General features: G+C 35.2%; 1 protein-coding gene across 15 annotated transcripts in view; it reads right to left on the bottom strand.

Moving 5' to 3' along the window:
• The window catches only part of LOC100881566 (dual 3',5'-cyclic-AMP and -GMP phosphodiesterase 11), a 102,105-nt gene that overhangs the window by 29,863 nt on the left and 50,882 nt on the right, over positions 1 to 21,360 (bottom strand). For 2 of the 15 annotated variants that reach the window (XM_012280005.2, XM_076529009.1), the window contains exons 1-2: positions 20,392 to 21,242; positions 17,460 to 18,039 (exon numbers count right to left, since the gene is read on the bottom strand). The exons of 9 other annotated variants lie outside the window; for them this stretch is intronic. In XM_012280005.2, coding sequence (XP_012135395.1) covers positions 17,460 to 17,499 — 40 coding nt within the window. In that variant the 5' untranslated portion in view covers positions 17,500 to 18,039; positions 20,392 to 21,242. Of the gene's footprint in view, positions 1 to 17,459; positions 18,054 to 20,304; positions 21,243 to 21,360 lie in introns of those variants that run through there. 4 more of the 15 variants (XM_012280004.2, XM_012280008.2, XM_012280007.2 and 1 more) reach the window with 4 other exon arrangements.

The raw sequence follows: 21,360 nt of genomic DNA, 5'->3' as shown, positions 1-21,360 counted from the left end.
ACCAAGTAACTGGTATCTCTTCTTGTACGTCCACCTTTTTCTCTCCTTCCGGTTCAGTACCGTGCGTCAAAGCCTCTTTCGTACGTCATTGGTAGCCAGCTGGGCAGCTGCCGAGCTACCAGCAACCATAATCGCTCTCCTCCTGTGATTCGTTCTCTACGTTCGTTCGTATACGTTTACGACAGCCGGCTAATGCGGTGGGGCGTGAAGCAAATCGAGACGATTCGAGAAGAACGCGTCTGTTCGCGTGGCCTTTCGAGTACCGATAACGCGTCACAGATTGACAAACTGTTTTCCACTCTCCTGGCTTATATTTCACACTGTACTACGACAATGATTCGTGTTTTATTCTGATAGGATTCTGGTAGAGACGGTCACTCTTGCCTTCTTTAGATTTGGGTCAGTTTGTTGTGGTTGTGATGGAAGAACAAATTATTTGAGAGGTTTATTTAGAGAAAATTGTTTGAGAGGTTTATTTAGAGAAAATTATTTGAGAGGTTTATTTAGAGAAAATTGTTTGAGAGGTTTATTTAGAGAAAATTATTTGAGAGGTTTATTTAGAGAAAATTATTTGAGAGGTTTATTTAGAGAAAATTATTTGAGAGGTTTATTTAGAGAAAATTGTTTGAGGGGTTTATTTAGAGGAAATTATTTGAGAGGTTTATTTAGAGAAAATTATTTGAACCTAACCAACTTTAGAGACCTAACAGTACCTGACTAATTTTAATGATCAAGTTAAATTTATTGTTCTGAAGAAGTTTGCTGGTGTATAGGGACATTGGTGTTTGGACAGAGTACCATTACTGCATTTGCTGTTTTGTACAAGAGAAGTTAATGTTATAGATAATAGATATTTAATGAAAATATCAAAGAGTCATTTGAGAGGAACACATCTGATCAATTTAGTGGTCTTCAAGTATTTTGTCTGAGTCATTATTATGTATAACTTTGATTATGTATGGACATTGATATGTGGACATCATATGTGGACATCATATGTGGACATCATATGTGGACATCAGTGTGGGTCTCACATAATGTGGAAAAAAGTTCTTCAAATTTGTTAAAGATTATTAATAAATATTCTATAATAAAATATTTATTATAGAATTGTCTAAAAGTTCCACAACCACATCCATATCCACACATAAATCTCATGCAAAACCCATGAAATGACTTAGATAAAAAAATTACAAAAATGCAAGAATAAATTCAACAACTGAATCACAAATAAGATTCCCCACAATATTTAATAAAAATTATTTTTAATATACCCAGATAATTGATATGATGAACCTAAAGTCTCAAAAATGGTCCGCAAAACTAGACCCACTTTCGATTATTTTCACATACGGTTGCAGTAACATATGACTCCACATGCTACCATGTTTTTGCCTAACCTCTCGTTATTTATTCTTTCGTCATAGAGCTCGCGGTTCTTCAGTGACGCAGAACTGGGCAAAATAAAAACATCAATTATTCTGAAATCCTTTTTACAACTTTCTGATTAAAATACTCATTTACATTCTGATTGTTCGAAAATGTACCTCGACGTAATACGACACAGAGACGTATGCATGTAGGTTGCATCGAAACAAATTGGTTTTGTGATGAGATTTTTAAACTGTTTTTCAGGGTTTCGTTTTCGGTCTTGTTTACGTAAGAGATACTCATGTCATCGTGTTATCCTGCTCGCGAGATACATATTTATAACGTTTCGATGCTTATTTGGGCGTTGTACGAATGTTACCTTCGTACATTCAAAGGAAAATCATGTGGAGTTATGTGGAATCGTGAGATTACCTAAAATGGCGTGTTTACATTCTTTCGATGACTTGTATAACAATTAGAATTGGAACTGGGTAGAAGTAGAAATTTAAAATAATATTGTATGTACATAATGCTGTTTACAAAATATTGCAATTCTATTTATTATAATATATAGATGTATAGTGTAAATATAAATGTTGTTAGGTAATATATGAAACATGTTTAATGGAACATGGTCCATGAAGTACCACATAGTTCATGAAGGTGGTTCAACAAAAATTTATTCTCTATTTCCTCCATCTTCCTCTTTAAAAAATTTATACATAAAGAAATCCTCTAAAAGTACAATCTATTAAATAAAAATTTCAAAAATCACTCAAAGCAATTTTCTATCGATTTACCACATCGACTATCACCTACAAGCGAAAAGAAATAATTTTGTACATCCACCATTAATCTAACCATAATTTGATATTTAATTTAAATAGCCATAATTTAAATACTTAAACGTGATAAAGAAATTATGAGGATAACAAATTAAAAAGTAAAATTTGACGAATGAAACATGGCGTTAAAGCGAGCGTTGTCGACGCGGTGCCGTTATGTTTCTTACCGCGGTTATGGCAGCTTTTTTTCTCTTTTTTGCTCGTGTAATCATGAGCTGCCCGACACAAGAGTTATCACAACGGTCTACCGGTGATCCGGAGCGGCGTCGTCGCGAACTTACAGAAATGTGGCGCCAACATATTTGCTGAATGCACGTTCACTGCGCGCAGCAGGCTTCCGCAGGGAAAATGGTAGGCTTCCACGGGGGAAAATGATAGGATGTGGTGGGATTACTTAAGGAAAATGGCAGACTGCGATAAGCTTCCTTAAGAAAAATTGTAGGTTACGACTTGCATAAGGGAAACGGCGTTATACAGGAAGAGACTATCGCTTGTTGGTTATGACCTTCGCGTAATCGTCACTTTGTGGCGCAAACTTTCGAACGCTGACGTTTAGGTCGAGTACTTTAAATCTGGGAATTTATTTGTTTTTAAGACTGTCTTTTTAACTATATTATCTATATTCTTTATGAAAATACAAGTTTGATAGATGATTTAAAAGTTGTATGTGTGGACAAAGTACAATCTACTTCTAACAAATATTTGATAAGCAATTTATTAAAAATTGCAATATATAAAAATTATTGTAAGTGCGTGGAAACAGTTGCAAGTATATATGAACAAAGTACATTATGACTTATAACAAATATTTGATAGGCAATTTATTTAAAAATTATTGCAAGTACATGTGGACGACGTACGATCATAAGAGTGGCTCCTAACGAATTTTATTAATAATATTTCACCATAAGCTTCAAACTTTGTCATCTAATTTCTGCTTATAAATCAAATGATGTTTCAATTGTATGAATAGTTGGTCTAACTATAGTTGAACGCAAATAGTCCTCTGTCATCGAAATGAGTGTCAACATTGTCTCAAAGGTGAAAACATAAAATTAGAGATGCAACAACAGTTTTTCTAATTAAGTACAAATTAGATTTTAATATAGGAATACTTCAATAAAATAAAAACGGATAGGAAAGAACTTTACAAATGACCAAATTTAGATAGATCGTCAGATACAGCAAATGCAGTATATTTAAAATACCATTAATTAGGACGAAATATCTGAACAGCTACCTTACCCAGTTCGTAGTACCGTGAATAATGGCTCCAATTAATCAATGAAATTTGTGGACCAACCATAAAATTGACATTTCCGACTTCACCTACAGGGGAGTAAAATGTCAATTTGCAGGAGCCGCCGCAACTATTCAATCGTTACGATCATAATTAAAACACGTCAACGCTTCAGAGTGAATCACTGAATCTACTCATCCGCATATTAATTCTACAGTTTCGTGACAATTTTGCAACCGCGTCGAGAATACAAAGCGTGACAGGAAATTTTAGGTTTCAATGCCGCGTTGCTAATTCGGAATACCGAAGATTCATGTAATTTCGAATATTCCTAAGCGTGCCGATGCTTTCGTTTCACGGATAACAGCTAACGTCGTAAGAAGAGAAGAGCGAACGCAGTGTTTCGTACGTGAAATGTGGCTACACCAAATGTGCCGATTATCACTGCGGAAGCTACACCTGTGACTACTGCAACTCAATTTTACCACTCGGAATCGGTATTTACCTAAGATGTTTGTTCCTGTGCCGTGATTGTGCCTGATTAGACCACGATAGAAAATAATTTTATTATCCACTCGTCCCAATTTTATGGAGCGAAGATAAATTGCAGTGCCGCCATTCCAAATGCACCATAACAAAATGGTTACTTGGCGCCATTTTCCAAGTGGACCAAGGTTTCGATACCTTTCGTTTTTCATTATTACCGAGCGTTCGAAATATCAAACTTCATTAGCTTCCTCGTGATATTATCTTGCTCTTTTTTGCTGTAATTTATTCTTTGCTGTAATTTAGTCTAGACTCAGACTAGTCTCCATGCTGCAGTCGCTACCGAAAATGCTACTCGCAAGTGTACTCCCATATGAACTGAATATGAACGGCGATGTACAGGGAAAGATTTTCTAATTCGATGTCGACGAGTCGTCTAGGTCGGCAGAAGAGTCGACAAGGGGAAAATAAACGCGTTCACGTAGCAGAGAGAGGAAGCAGCAAAAGCAGGAGGAGCTCTCGTCGTCGAGGTCCACTTTCGGTATGCAAGAAGAGAACGCGGCATGACACGCGGCTATATTAAACTCGGCCGATAGTCATGTGTGTGCGTAAACTGTTCGTAAAGCTTGCAAGCACAACCACGCTTTCCCGTTTAACCCAAATCAACGATTCTCTCTTACCGATAATCTCCTCTCCATCTTTATATCCTCCCCAGGAATTTTCCATCCCTTTGAAATTTCTCCGACCAAATGTTCCTGACATAATTAATACTCTCAATGTCGTGTGGGTCATTCGTGATGTCATGAATACACACGTACATACATGCAATATTATATATTACATTCAATGTAGTGTACAATAATATTGAACATATTGACAATAATATTGATGTGCATATGGGGTATTCGTATATGTACGTACATATGTACATATGTACACATATGTGAACATATAAGTCAGTTTAAATTTAAGATGAACTTGAATTCAATGTTGATTTAAATTTGACATTAACTGAAGGGTTGTTTATGATCATCTTAAATTCTTAACTTAACATAAACTTGATATTACTTCGAATGAAAAGTTATTTTAAATTTGAGGTTAACTTATCAGATAGCTTTTGAATAAAATTGTGACCAACATAAATTCTCTATAAGTTTCCCCAGAAATTTTGTATATACTTGCAAATATCCAAAACTTATGAAACAAGCTGTACAGATTGCAACCCGTTAAAATTCAGGCGAAACGAAAGCAATTTGATAGAACCTCGGACTTCGAGTGCAGTACAATTTGAATCCTTAATTCCCGTTCGTATACTTATTTTCACGGAGTCTTCCCAATAAACTGGAAACTTTCCAACTAGTTTGTGATTCCAAGTTCTGACTCATCCACGGAAATTGTCGGCTAAAAATTCTGTACACGCAGATCGGTTTGTGTTCTGCAGGTGATACGATATTGAAGAATGGCCGGTGAAGGACGATAAATAAGCGGGAATAGGATTCAAACGAGCGCAGAATTTTTATTTCGTCTCGTACTTACGGTTTAATACCTCGTGTTTATTTTTCCGACATCGGTTTGCTTTTATTTTTCAAAAATGTTGCTATCGTTAAATATCTGAGAAACGCGCGTGTTTATTATTTTTGAGATGTTTCTCGGATTTCTTTTATTTAATTTTTTTTTATATTTTGAAAATGTGGAAATATGGAGGTTTTGTTATTTGGAAAGAATGATAATAAACTTGGGAGTTTTGGGGAATTTGGAGGATTGGAAATGTGGGAGTTGATGTATTTGCGAATTTGGGAGGGGGACATTTTGAAATTGGTGAATTTGGGGTTTTAGAGATTTTGGGGATTTGGAGAGGGATGGATTTGGAATTTTAGGGATTTTGATATTTGGAAATTTGCTGATTTGGGATATTAGAGATTTGGAAATTTGCAAATTTGGAATATTAGAGATTTGGAAATGTGCAAATTTGGAATATGAGAAATTTGGAAATTTGCAAATTTGGAAACTGAGAAATTTGGGATATTAGAGATTTGGAAATTTGCTAGTTTGGAATCTGAGAAATTTGGGATATTAGAGATTTGGAAATTTGCAAATTTGGAAACTGAGAAATTTGGAATATTAGAGATTTGGAAATTTGCTAATTTGGAAACTGAGAAATTTGGAATATTAGAGATTTGGAAATTTTCTAATTTGGAAACTGAGAAATTTGGGATATTAGAGATTTGGAAATTTGCTAATTTGGAAACTGAGAAATTTGGGATATTAGAGATTTGGAAATTTGCTAATTTGGAAACTGAGAAATTTGGAATATTAGAGATTTGGAAATTTGCAAATTTGAAAACTGAGAAATTTGGGATATTAGAGATTTGGAAATTTGCTAATTTGGAAACTGAGAAATTTGGGATATTAGAGATTTGGAAATTTGCAAATTTGGAATATGAGAAATTTGGAAATTTGCAAATTTGGAAACTGAGAAATTTGGGATATTAGAGATTTGGAAATTTGCAAATTTGGAAATTGAGAAATTTGAGATATTAAAATTAAAAAAATATGTAAATTTCGCTGCATAAAAATATTTCAACTGCACCTTTCTTACAGTCATACAAAGTTCACCTATTGTTAGAATTATCTGACAGGACTCCACCGTTAAAGTTAACTATTCATAAAAGGATTCCACATGCTCGGATACTCAAATAAAGGTTCCTTTCTTATACATTTTACGATATCTTCTGGGATTATTCAATGTTATCTTTTTATGATAATGTCCTATATAATCCACCTTATCTCTGATATAACTTCACTTCGATTTTTCCTTTTTTTTCAGAAGACTGAATCTATTCTCTTTTGCAAGTGAAAAGAATTTTTATTTAATTTGCAATTAAAATGATTTTCTGTATCAATCTAATTTTTTAGGAAAAATTAATTTAGTTTTCAGTTCAAAATTTTGGTTTTAATTTAATTTTACACTAAAGGAATTTTCATTTCAATTTAGGCTTCAAGTGAAGAGAATTTCTATTTAGATTTTGTCTGCAAGTAAGAACTTCTATATTAAAAAAGAAATTTTATATTAATTTAGTTTCATATTAAAGAAAATTTCTATATTAATTTAGTTTTAAATTAAAAAAAAAATTGCCACATTAATTTAGTTTTAAATTAAAAAAAAAAATTGCCACATTAATTTAGTTTTATATTAAAAAAAAATGTCTACATTAATTTAGTTTTTAATTAAAAAGTATTTTTATTTAAACTTAATTTACAACTAAAAAGAATTTCTATCTCAATTTAATTTACAACAAAAAAGAATTTCTACTTCAATTTAGTTTCTATCTAAAAAGAATCTCTATTTCAATTTACCTTGCAACTAAAACGCATTGCATCCCTTTAGTTTTCAATAAAAAATAATTCATTGAACATAAATAATTTATTAAACATTACAGTTGAAAATAATTTTCATTCACAACAAAATCTCTGAAATTCCCAATAATTTAGCAACATCCGAAAAACCGTATCTCTCAGCACAGTCTAAAAGATAATAGACTTCCGGTTTGTCTATGAATCTGGCCGGAGAACGATTTGCAGCAACATAAAGCGAAGAATCGTAACATGCAACGCGTCTAAAGTTTGTGAAGTTACACGTTCGCAGTCACACGTGATTGGGTGTCGTGATAGCAAGCGTTCTAGGCGAATAACGTCGCGTATTTGCATTGGCCAAGGTAACTGTCGTTATAGCATTGCGTAACGACACCGATTACGAGAAGCACCGAGTCCTCCGTTTATGTTGTGCCTCTACTTTCATTTATCGCCACTAGAGGGACATGCACCGCATCTCTGCATAAGTAATTTCTCGCTAGTCCTCGCTTAACAATCGATCCAAACAGTTAACTCATTTGTTTCCACGACCTTTTTTTAACACAAGAGGCAATGATGCTTGTACAGATATTTATTGAGTAAATAATATGGAGAGATATTTTATTATTTTTATTATAATAAATTTGCTTTATAAACTTTATTACTGTAATCGTATGAGTATAGTGGGACACATGTGTACATTTCATGTTTTCGAATGCAGTGTACTCATGAGAACCTCAAGTTAACGTTGTTTTTAAATAAAATAATAGAAATGTCTTTTATATTATATTAAAAGAAAAATTTATGTAAATTACTTTCTTTAAAATCATGTGCCTCAAAAAGTTTTTCCCTCAATCTCACACATTCTTAAACATTTTTTAAACGAATCCTTAACTTCATTTTTACCAAATTTCCATTATTAAAAATTTAAAACATTAAACACGACTACTTCTAATTAACCCCACAAAAAAAATCCGAAAAGCATGAATAATGAATTCCCATAAAAAGTCAAGCGTCCTCCACACACGCGTGACACAGACGTTAACTTTAATTAAAAATTTCAGATTTTCCGGTCGAAATGAGTTAACCGAGAACGAGTATCTCGTTTTTCGTCGCGAAATGAGGATACCCTATTTCGCAATATTGCGTGTAAAAAGTGTCGGTTCCGTCGACAAGTGGAACCGCGAATAGAAATTGTACCGTTACCTAGAAAGTTGAACCGGGGTAAAAAATGATAAGCTGTATTTAGGGTAGACATTCTAGGGCAGCAAATCCAGAAAGAGTCATTGGTGTAATTACGGAGATACTAGTATCCAATTATGACCTTATTTACTGAAGGAACTATCGCTTACGGCTGTTTCTTATCCGAGCTCATTTTATCGCCAGGGGTTCTTAAACCGGGGACTCCCTTTCGAACAGCACTTTTTTGCGGATGCGTCTTATAATTAGACTTATACTAATTTTTGTCTGGGTGTGATAATAACTAGTGAACCAGGAAACGAACGATAATCATTGCTGTCTAAAATGTCACGTATTGATTTGCTGCAGATAAGAAGCTGAATTGTATACAAAAATTTTTCTGCATTCTTCAAAACCTGACCTAAACAATATCTAATACGACCGGTCTGGACCTAATCTGACTTAACCTATACTAACCTCATATAAATTATATCTAACATCGACAAAACTCAGAATTAAACCATCCTAACCCATCTTGACACATCATAAACAACACCTAACATATACTTAACATATACGCAACCTGCTCAACTAGAGTTAACACAATCTAACCTAGACCTAACCCGATCTAACCCATACCTAACTCATCTAACCTTGACCTAACCCTACATAACTTAGGTATAACCCCACCTAACCCAGGTATAACTCTACCTAACCTAGATCTAACCCCACCTAACCCAGGTCTAACCCTACCTAACCTGGATCTAACCCTACCTAACCCAGGTCTAACCCTACCTAACCTAGATCTAACCCTACCTAACTTAGATCTAACCCACCTAACATAAGCCTAGCCTACACTAATCAAACTTAAACTAAACCTAACATCGACGTAACCTAGATTTAACTCGGTCTAACCCATCCTAACCCACCCTAACCTATACCTAACATATACTCAATATACACCAAACCGAACCAACTATTGTAAAACCGACTTAACCTAGGACTAACACGGTCTAACATACATCTAATTTAAACCTAACCTGACTTGAACCTAACCCGAATCGAGCAGAGGAATCGTAATCGTAAATAATTGCAATGTTTCTCCCACGACTATCCAAATCTAATCACGAAATTAAAGTAGCCAAAGGGAAAACTTGATGTTACAAATATGGACAATGACTCAGTTTATCAGCGAGTTCATTCAACGAATTTTGAATGCCAATTATCGAACAATTCGTCGTGTCAACGAGCTCGCTCGTAAAGTTTGTCAGCAGTGAAATCTGTACGTACACGTGTACAGGGAGATTCCGAAACAGGAATGCAACAGAAAACAAGATCAGTGTACGAAAAAAAAAAAATAAATAAAAATTGTTTTTTACACAACTACGTTTTGAAGAAAATCGAATTTGAACTCTCGTAAAAAAGTCTGCTCAGAACGTAGAAAATGATAAAATCAACAAGTTGTTTGTTAACTCTACAGTCAGCAAATATCACGTATCAGTAAATGTAATTACTAATATCACTGAAACGTGTTTATCTTTATTATTCATAACACATATGGTAACTTATGTGTGTTCTTATCGTTGACTAAATTCATCGCATTGTACATTAGTACCTACATCAATAACGTGACGGAGACAGATAACAAACTTTAGTGGATAGAATGACGATTTATTTATTTAGTGACATTTGGCGGTTTTTAAATTGAAGGAAATGGTGCATTTGACTACTGGATTGTGGACAGATTTTTAGATTCAATTTATTTTAGTTTATTTTAGTAGGATTTTAATTTAACTTTAGTCTTTTTAATGTGGAGGCGTCATTAGGGTGATCTTAGGTAGATTGAACACTTTTTCACTGTCACCCTCTAAAAATTTGGTATATGGCATAACAAAATCTTCTCAAAGTGTCAGCTTGAAAATTTAAATCTAAGATCGCTTAGAACAATTTTCTGTCGGTATTGATTATCATATCGACTTTTAACTTCTATTTAATATTACAGATATTACGATAAAACTACACAGAATTAGATGTTATTAAGCATCTTAGCAATGTCGATTAGCTGATTTAACCATGTTTACATAATTGAGAAATCGATAAATAAGTAAGGTTAGGAATAGTGTTTGAAAATACCGAACTTATTTGATGATCGTTCAAAGTTTCGATATCGCTGCGAAATATTCGTTCATTGTCTACAAAAGATCTTAATGACTCCGTGACAAAAAATCCATAACTTCATTCGAACAGTTCGAATTACCACACGATTTCCTCGATGCACATCCTCATTCATGGATTTTAAACAAAAGTTATAATTGTCAAAAATTGAAAAGTTTGCAAGTTGTTAATGATACGGCAGAGCGAGGAGTAGCATCGACAGAAGAATTTAATAAATGTTTAACTAAAAACGAGGGTCAGTTGCTATATTTATTACAAGCAGTGCAACGACACCTCGAAGAATATCCATCGTGTAATAAAAATGATTTGGCAGAAGAAAACTGTGAGACTTGAATTAAATGCATGAAAGTATATTTAAATTATAAATTCGATATCTATAAGTTAAGATAGAATACAAATATAGAAGATAATTATTAATGAATAGTTTTAAATAAACAGAAAAATGGTTAAAAAATTATATTTTCAATTTCATTTTGTAAACTTTTAAATTGCTTTGGGAGTTCAATTGAAATTTTTTCGGGACGAAGTCTGAGGGGATTTTTTTGTGTACTAACTTCTTAAGAGGTGAGGGTGAAGAAAAGTTCTCGAGCCACCCTAAGGTAGTTTGGTACAGATTTATTACATTAGCATATAATAACCTTATGAAGAATTTAAAATATCGAGAATTTATAATACATAGTTCTATATTATTTATATCTATAAGAATTGATGAGTTAACACATAATAATACTTAACACATATGACTTAACATAATAACTTAACTACAATAAATTTTATTCTAAAGTATAGTATTTTTCATGCAGATTCTTTTTTGCACCACCATAACGAAAACACCCTGTACGTGCACTCAAGAGATTATTCCAGTGACACGAATAGGGGGAACAAGTTATCGCGAAGGGAATATGGATTTTTACAATACCTTCTGGTAATCTGTCGAGCTATTACGCTATTACGACCTGGGGGCTACTAATGGGGCCCATGCCATCTATGAAGGAATCACGTTACGCACGCATGCAGATACATACGATATCACGCGTGTGCACGCGCCTTTCGGCAGAGGAACGCGTTATATTGTGAGCACGTTTGTTACACGTGAGCAATACATTCGGACAAAGAAATCATCAAATATAGAGCAGGGATGTTGGTGCTGTAATCAGAATTTCTGCTAAAGGTGGGTCCGGTAGACTTATTAGGAAAAGCACACTTGTGACGGTTCACGTCTTACATAGGAAAATTGCACCTTCTATTTTATATTGCCTAGGGAAAGTGGCAATATAGGGAAATTACATGGGGTAATTTGCGAAAATTTTTAGATGGGGTACATTTTCAAATTTTTCTGTTTTTAGATATTTAGGTGTCAAGTTTTTAGATTTTTACATTTTTAGGTTTTTAAGTTTTTAGATTTTTAGATTTATAGGTTTTTATATTTGAAGATTTTTAGGTTTTTAAATTTGTAGATTTTTAGATTTGTAGGTTTTTAGATTTTTAGATTTGTAGGTTTCTGGATTTTTAGACTTTTAGACTTTTCAATTTAAAAAACTTTATTCTTTAATTTCCAGATTTTCAAATTTTTTGATGTTTCAATTTTCAGATTTTTAAACTCGTCAATTTTAGACTTTGTCAATTTGCATAAGACATTGAAGTTTCTGTCCACTTCTGAAACGCCACGTAACAAATACGATATGATTCAACAACAAGCTCGGTAAAACTGCAGACGAATTTTTCCACTTACGATATGTTTACCTTTCTTCAAGATAATGTTTCTTTTCACGTAGCTTTCCGAGCTACAATCAAGAAAACAAGAATTACCATTCATAAACCGCGTTTAATACACGAATTCACCGCACGATATCTGCATACTAATTGAAATGTTTAATTAACAATCGTAATTAATGTTCACGTCGTTTTCAAACAGATGTATTATCGCAGATAACGTTTAAAGTAAATAATTAATTGACGCTTGAATTAACGATTAGTTAATCAATCACCGATTTAATTTACAATTAACTATTAAAATTCGTTTGTTTAGGTTGTTACTCTGTCACAATATAAATTACTTGCATAAATTATTCGACGTAAATTACGAAAAAAAAGGTTATTCGAAGCAAACATGAGATAATAAAGAACTTTTCTAGATAAATACGTGTGAAGATATGTGTAAATAACAAACATGTGTATGTGTTATAATAAAAGTTTTACTACTATGTTTGCTTCTTCTTCACTGCACATTTTAATGAATTAATGATTAATTTAATTAACGCAACGATGAAGATAATTCGTACGTGTGAATCAAGGTCGATTCCGTTTAAATTTTAATTAAAAATTTAGAGATCGACGATTAATATTTTTAATCAGTAAGTCTCATGATGATTGAATTGATTATAATTTTTAGTGATTACATTGTCTCTTAACTGCACGTGTTTGTCGATCGAACTGATTACAAAATTTTACTGATCGATGACTGATTTGGAATTTTGGGGAAGTTTTACATTTTGGTCATTTTTTATTTGGTGATGGTAGCAGTTAAATATGTAGGAAATTTGGGAATTTGGGGATTGGAGAATTTGGGAATTGGGGAATGTGGGAATTGGAGAATGTGGGAATTGGGGAATGTGGGAATTGGGGAATGTGGGAATTGGGGAATGTGGGAATTGGGGAATATGGGAATTGGTGAATGTAGGAATTTGGGAATTTGGGAATTGGTGAATGTGGGAATTGGTGAATGTGGGAACTGGGGAATATGGGAATTGAGAAATGTGGGAATTGGTGAATGTGGGAATTGGGGAATGTGGGAACTGGGGAATATGGGAATTGGGGAATGTGGGAATTGGGGAATGTGGGAATTGGGGAATGTGGGAATTGGGGAATGTGGGAATTGGGAAATGTAGGAATTGGTGAATGTGGGAATTGGTGAATGTGGGAATTGGGGAATGTGGGAATTGGGGAATGTGGGAATTGGGGAATGTGGGAATTGGGGAATGTGGGAACTGGGGAATATGGGAATTGGGAAATGTGGGAATTGGTGAATGTGGGAATTGCGAAATGTGGGAATTGGGGAATTGGGGAATGTGGAAATTAGGGAATGTGGGAATTGGAAAATTGAAAAATGGAAAAATTGAAAAATTGAAAAATTCAGTAAAATGATAAATCTACAAACAGAGCCCCCTTCACAAATAAGAAAAGCATAGAAAATCACATAACACCAACAACGTCTAGCAAATGAAATAACAGAAAAGAACATTCAGAACGTGATATCAAAAAAAGCAAAGTGATAATCTTAATTAACGCTCGTGTACAGACACACTGTACGTACGTCGTAAATTTTAATCATAATGATGCGTACTTTATGAACGCACCGTCAAAAGGAATACACGATGAAACGAAAGAAATAAAAATAAGGCGAAATAACGTGTACCATGCGACGTAGTTGTCACAGCACCGTTATCAATAGTACGGTGCAATCGTACGGGTAATAAATCAGATCCGCTTCGTAGAGGAGCAGCCAACAAGGTTTCTAGTAGAAAAAGAAAGCAACGTCGTCAGTGTCAGACGTGGCGTCGTCTGTCGCGATGGAAAAGTTTCGTGTACGTTCGAAATGAATGATTCCGCGAAACATGTTCTACTGCGCCACTAGAAATTCATGTCTCTAATACACAACGGAACTTCCATTATTAACTGGTTCGTCGTAGTGAAAACGACCATATGTTCTAACTACGAGTGTAACATATTTTAAATATCTGCGATAAGAAGAAAAAGATAAAAATAAAGCTTGTCGACTTTTCGACCTGGACACGTCGAGTTAGAAAATCTTTTCGAAGTCTGCATTGTTCATGTGCAGTACATGGAAAGAGATGCAGAAAGTTTTCGGTAGCAGCATGGAAGTAGCATTTTCGGTAGCATATTTGAAGACGAGTCTAAATTACAGCAAAAAAGAGCAAGATAATATGACGGAGAAACTAATGAAGTTTGATATTTCGAACGCTCGATAATAATGAAAAATGATAGGTATTCGAAACCTTGGTCCACTTGGAAAATGACGCCAAGTAACCATTTCGTTATGGTGCATCTGGAATGGCGGTACTGCAATTTATCTTCGCTCCATAAAATTGGGACGAGTGGATAATAAAATTATTTTCTATCGTGGTCTAATCAGGCACAATCACGGCACAGGAACAAACATCTTAGGTAAATACCGATCCCGAGTGGTAAAATTGAGTTGCAGTAGTCACAGGTGTAGCTTCCGCAGTGATAATCGGCACATTCGGTGTAGCCACATTTCACGTACGAAACACTGCGTTCGCTCTTCTCTTCTTACGACGTTAGCTGTTATCCGTGAAACGAAAGCATCGGCTCGCTTAGGAATATTCGAAATTACATGAATCTTCGGTATTCCGAATTAGCAACGCGGCATTGAAACCTAAAATTTCCTGTCACGCTTTGTATTCTCGACGCGGTTGCAAAATTGTCACGAAACTGTAGAATTAATATGCGGATGAGTAGATTCAATGATTCACTCTGAAGCGTTGACGTGTTTTAATTATGATCGCAACGAATGAATAGTTGCGGGACTCCTGCAAATTGGCATTTCACTCCTCTGTAGGTGAAGTCGGAAATGTCACAATTACGGATCATCCACAAATTTCATTGATTACTTGGAGCTATTATTTACGGTGCTACGAACTGGGTAAGGGTAATAGGTGTTCAGATATTTCGGCGTCCTAATTAACACGTTTCGTGCCACGTGTACCAGCGGTGGTACACTTCATCTTCAGACCACGTGTGCCACTGGTACTCAGACATATTTATTTAATACGCTGAAAATATATGTTTATGACAAATTTAATTCTGTAAAAAATATTTCTACTAAAAGACTGAGGCATTATACAAAATGCAGTATAGAATAAAACACACCTAGCGCATTAAATAATAGTTCAACAAAAAGAATAAGAGGAGATGTAACATTAATCAGCTCCTCCCTAGACAATGATAGATATGAACCATCGTTCGATACATCCTCCATATTGTGATCAAGGAAGCAATTTATAACGAATCAAAACACATGCACGTATACGTTCAAATACGTTTCATTCATGAATGATCGTTTCACTGCTTCGAACAATGAAAACATGGCGGAACATAGATAAAAACGCATTAAAACTGATATCGGACAGTCGATGACATCACTGTCGTAGTGCTTTGTTGTTGTGTCTGAGATTACGGAAACAACTGCGTTTAACATTTTTCTTATTCTTTCTTTTTGCTCATCTTGAAAGCTAGATACGTGTACGTCATTTGCACTGTGGCAATCTAGAATTGTTAGTAATTTTCAAATTATTTATCTGTCAATTGTATTATAATGTATTATTTGTATGAAATGTATTAAACTGAACTCTGATAGAATTATTTATTTAATTTTGTCATTAAATTATTTCAATTAACAAGCTTCAAGAATTATCAGTATTAGTCAGGCAAGATTGTTTTACAATTACAGAAAGAAATATCCCCATTTTTTTATTTGTGTAATTTTATTCTAAAACAGAGAGATTGCAGAAGAATTTTATAAGTAATAAAAATAATAGTTTGTAAGAAGTTTGTAAGAAAAAGTGATGTTATCAGACAATGTTATCGATTATCAGTATCATCAATGCTATAAATATAAGAATATGTTAGTAGCCGAACTAGTCTAATCTTTTCGCTCCAAAATGGCGTCATCAGACCATTAAGCGTAAACGTTCGCTATCACAGTGAAAATGGACGTGCGTAGTAAGACATATCGAAAGTCTGATTATTCCCCTTCCAACGTCTTCCATCGCTGTTAACGTGATATTTAGCACGTTATTTAGAATAAAATAAAAAATTTACATATCTATTTCTGACACGAGTGTAAGATTTTATTTTGTCTCCAAAGTTTGGTTTGTCGTTAAAAATAGATTTTGCACTTGAAAACGTATGAAATTTTTTTAAATGCGCATATACATTTATTAACATTAAGAACCATATTAATATATAACCTTGCTGTTGCATAATTAAAAAAAATATATAAATTTAATTTTTTTAAAGAATTTATTAAAAAATTTAATTTTTTAAAAGAATGTATACCAATACTTTTATTTTAACACCGCGTAAAAGAAATGAAATTTCCTAAAAGGCAAAGCGAAAGTAATTATTGCAATTTCGTTATTATTATCATAATGATCTTGTACTTTATGCAATATGTTACGCGTACACGTAATACGTTATGCACACGATAAAAATATGAAAGTAGACGGAAATTATAATCGATATTCTCAGGAAATATTTTATTTTTATTTGGACACGCAGTATTACAACGAAGGTACCGATATGAAATATGCTAAATAAGGAGAATAATATATATGCTAAATAGCCGGGAAATTGAACAATTTTCTAATCTCTTAACGACGCATCCAATTTAATTTCTAGTCTTGTTTCTGTATCTATATTTCACGAGCATTGACGTTTGTTTGAATATCCATTTATTTGTGAATTATGATATATTATTAGGTAACATATGACAGTTATGAAGTATCATATGTGTATACGTATGTGTATATGTAGAATAATAATAGGTTAATCAAAAATATTCAAGGATATAGAAATTTGTAGATAGGGGAGCTCAGGAATATGATACCTCATATAGGAATTTAGTACTACTATAACAAGCTCCACATATGCTCTTCCACATATGCTGACCTGCGTCAGCCTCCTCATGCGCCACCTCTTTCATCGTTTTAAAAATACGCAAGTGCAAAGGGTAACAAACTAATTAACATCATGAAAGAAAAAGAACTCACATTGATCGAATATCTTAAGCATCGCTTTCTTCAGCTGCATAATCGTGCGCTGAGCGTGGCGAGGCGCCTCGACCAAGTGAGACAATCAGGTTCATAAGACAGCGTGGTCGTCATGTAAGAACCAACCGCTGCTCGTCTCTGGTGCAACTCGTTCCTTCGAGAGCAATCCATCCTCCGGAGACGAAAAACGCGGTTGTCCTTCAAGGACCGAGCGTGCGTCTCGCAGGACGTCGCACGCTCGTCCGCCTGCAATAACACCGGATCGCGATACTTGGCCGCGACTGCATCGTCCTTCTTTCCTCGATACACTTTCTCTATCGGTCACCGTTACCCTCCTTCTTCTTCTGCTCAGAGCATCTGAACGGACCAGTAAACGTCCGGACGTTGCGAACACACGTACCACACACGCCCCACGCGTGTTTCACCGACACAAGTTCGAGGAAGCGGCTCGTATCGTCACTTCCGCCGCGCTGGAATTCGTACGATGACTGAACTCGCCGCTACTCGCCTCGCGTAATCGCTCCCACGTAACGAACCGACCTTTCGGGGCAAATTCGTATTGATACGCACCCACGTGCCCCTAAACGTCAACAGAATACTTTTTCTATTTCGGTTTTTGACGGGGTGCGGTCGCGATATATGGCACACTACGCATGACACGTTAGATGGATCGCATGAGAGAATGATGAAGAATTTTAACAAATTGGAATTTTGGAAGATTTTTGTGCTGGGAAAGAATAAATTTTCTTATTTTTCTTTTTCGATTTTTGACAGGGTGCGGTCGCGATATATGGCACACTACGCATGACACGTTAGATGGATCGCATGAGAGAATGATCAGGGATTTGAAGAAGTTGGAATTTCGGAAGATGGAAATTTTTGTGCTTGGAAAGATTTAAACTTCTCTTACTTTCTCTATTTGGCTTTTTTAATGGGGTGCGGTCGCGATATATGGCACACTACGCATGACACGTTAGATGGATCTCATGGAAGAATAATCAGAGATTTGAAGAAATAGGAATTTTGGAAGATGGAAATTTTTCTGCTTGGAAAGATTTAAACTTCCCTTATTTTCTCTATTTGGCTTTTTTAATGCGGTCGCGATATATGGCACACTACGTATGACGCGTCAGATGGATCTCATGAAAGAATGATTAGGAATTTGAAGAAGTTGGAATTTTGGAAGATGGAAGTTTTTATGTTTGGTATGAGTAAACTTCTCTTACCTTTTCTATTTATTTTTTTTAACGGGGTGCAGTCGCAATATATGGCACACTACGTATGACACGTCAGATGGATCTGATGGAAGAATGATTAGGGGTTTGAAGAAGTTGGTATTTTGGAAGATGGAAGTTTTTGTGATTGGAAAGAGTAAACTTCTCTTATTCTTTCTATTTCTTTTTTTTGACGGGGTGCAATCGCAATATATGGCACACTACGTATGACACGTTAGATGGATCTCATGGAAGAATGATTAGCGGTTTGAAGAAATTGGAATTTTGGAAGATGGAAGTTTTTATGTTTGGAATGAGTAAACTTCTCTTATTTTTTCTATTTCGTTTTTTTAACGGGGTGCAGTCGCGATATATGGCACACTACTTATGACATGTTAGACGAATCGTATAAGAGAACCAACGAAGGTTTGAACAGATTGGAATTTTGAAGATGGAAGTTTTTCTGCTTGGAAAGAGTGAATTTCTCTTATTATTTCTATTTCGGTTTTTTAATGAGATGTGGTCGCGATATATGGCACACTACGTATGTCACATTAAATGAATCATATGAGAAAATGATCAGGAGTTTGAACAAATTAGAAATTTTGAAGATTGAAGTTTTTATGCTTGAAAAGAATAAACCTCACTTATTTTTTCTATTTCGTTTCTTAAACTTAATGTGGTCGCAATATATGGCACACTACATATGCCACGTTAGACGAATCCTATGAGAGAATAACCGAGAGTATGAACAGATTGGAATTTCGGAAGATGGAAGTTTTTATGCTTGCAAAGGGGGTAAATCCGTATTGATACGCACCCACGTCACTCTGCGACAACAGAATACACTTCTTTTATACTTTTTTACTTGTTTCTTTTTTACGAGGTGCGATAGATGGTACTTTCAAGCAGATTGCATGGGGATAACCACCATTTTGGACAGATTGGAATTTTGGAGAATGGAAGTTTTTGTAAATTCGTGTCCATACGCACCCACGTGCCACTCAATAAACTTGTTTATTCAAGAATAAACTTGTTTAACTTTTTTTGACGAGGTGTAATCGCGTTGTGCGGTACACTTTTTAGCAGATTGCACAAATACGGTTTCATATGGTTTCAGATGTTGGGGGATGGAAGTTTTTGTAGTTGCAAAGAGAATACATAGGAAATTGGAGATTTTGATAAAGGTGGACTGATGAAATTATAAATTTTAAAATATTAAAATGTGTAATTTAGATATTTTAAAAAATGAGGGTTTAAAAATGAAAAATATATAAACTTGAGAATTTTGCAATGATAAATTATCAAGTTTATGATTCTTTAAGTGAAAAAAATTCAATTTCTGAATGTAGAAGTGTGAAATTTTTAATCATGAAATTAACAAATATTTAATGTAAGAGTTTGCAAATGGAAAATGTATCGAAGATTTTGAAATGAGAAATTTTTGAGATACAAAAACTTAGAAGTGACAAAATTTTGAAATTTGCAAATGTCAAACTTTCAACTTCTCCAATATCAAAATCTGAAATATAAAATTTCCAAATTCCATAAATATTCGAAAGTTTATTTCCAAATTCTTCAGTAAAACTTGAAATATAAAATTTGTGTCCAGAAATTGAATAAACTTCTACCTATCACTTTTCCAATATGACGACCCAATCCAGTGCCATATACCGAGACAGCCTCGTACCCGCACCAAATCCACACTCGATTCTCACCAAATATTCACCGAAAGTATCACCAGACGATTAAACTCTCGAACCGAATATAACTGCAACTACAACGCCTCGACATTCAACACGTCAACGCGTTCGCGCCCAACTGTGTAAATTTCCTCGCGCCAGCCAGCTTCCCGTCCGCTGCACCTGTTACCCCGTATCGAAGCACGCTCTCTATATCACCGCAACGAAAAAGGCCAATCGTAACGCGTCCGATTTCACGCGGGCCATTTCGCGTGTCGTTAATCGTAAAGGATGTTCAACGACCGATCGAACCGATCGTTCCAATACGTGGCACTAATTGTTAACACCGCTCGTTCAACGACGTAGAGACTGGTTCTCGTGTGCTGCGTTAGGTGAACGACCGTTATTTGTTGCTGTCCACTTCGCTGAATTATTATATCGTCTACAGCATCGTTTCAAAATCTGCGATGTTGCACCGCCGAAGGAAACAGCTGATACCGCAAACTTCCCGCTCGGACGGTTTCAAGGTTTCACTGCTTCATCGTTCGATCTTCCCTCCGCGATTAATCGAGCGATCGTTTAATTTCGCGAATCCGTTGCGACAGATTCCGTACACTCGCCGTTCACGTACGGGCACACATGACGTGCATGTCGTGATGCACGACTTGTTTACGTTTTCACTGATGTTTCGTCAGACTTCGATTCGAAAAACGATCGCCTTACGAAATCGGACGTATCGGTTGCCTCTTTTTGCACGCGCGGTTCACTTCACCGTGATCGGCGATATATCGAGGTGGAAAGAACTGATAAAAAAAGAGGTTTTCTACGGCGCTAATCGCGCGGCTGACGCTTCCTACACGAGAGTTGAAACGCGACTGCCGAGCCGAGTCGAGTCAACTCGCGGGCTCGGACAAATCGGAGAGGGAGAGAGAACTACGATTGCGCCGAAATGCGGGAGAGAAAGAGAGAGAAGGAGAGAGACGGGGGAGGGAGAGTGAAAGGGAG

This window comes from Megachile rotundata, chromosome 2, assembly GCF_050947335.1.
Source record: "Megachile rotundata isolate GNS110a chromosome 2, iyMegRotu1, whole genome shotgun sequence".
NCBI lineage: Eukaryota > Metazoa > Arthropoda > Insecta > Hymenoptera > Megachilidae > Megachile > Megachile rotundata.
The sequence above is the reverse complement of the archived record's forward strand: the minus strand, read 5'-3'. Positions and strand labels throughout refer to the sequence as shown.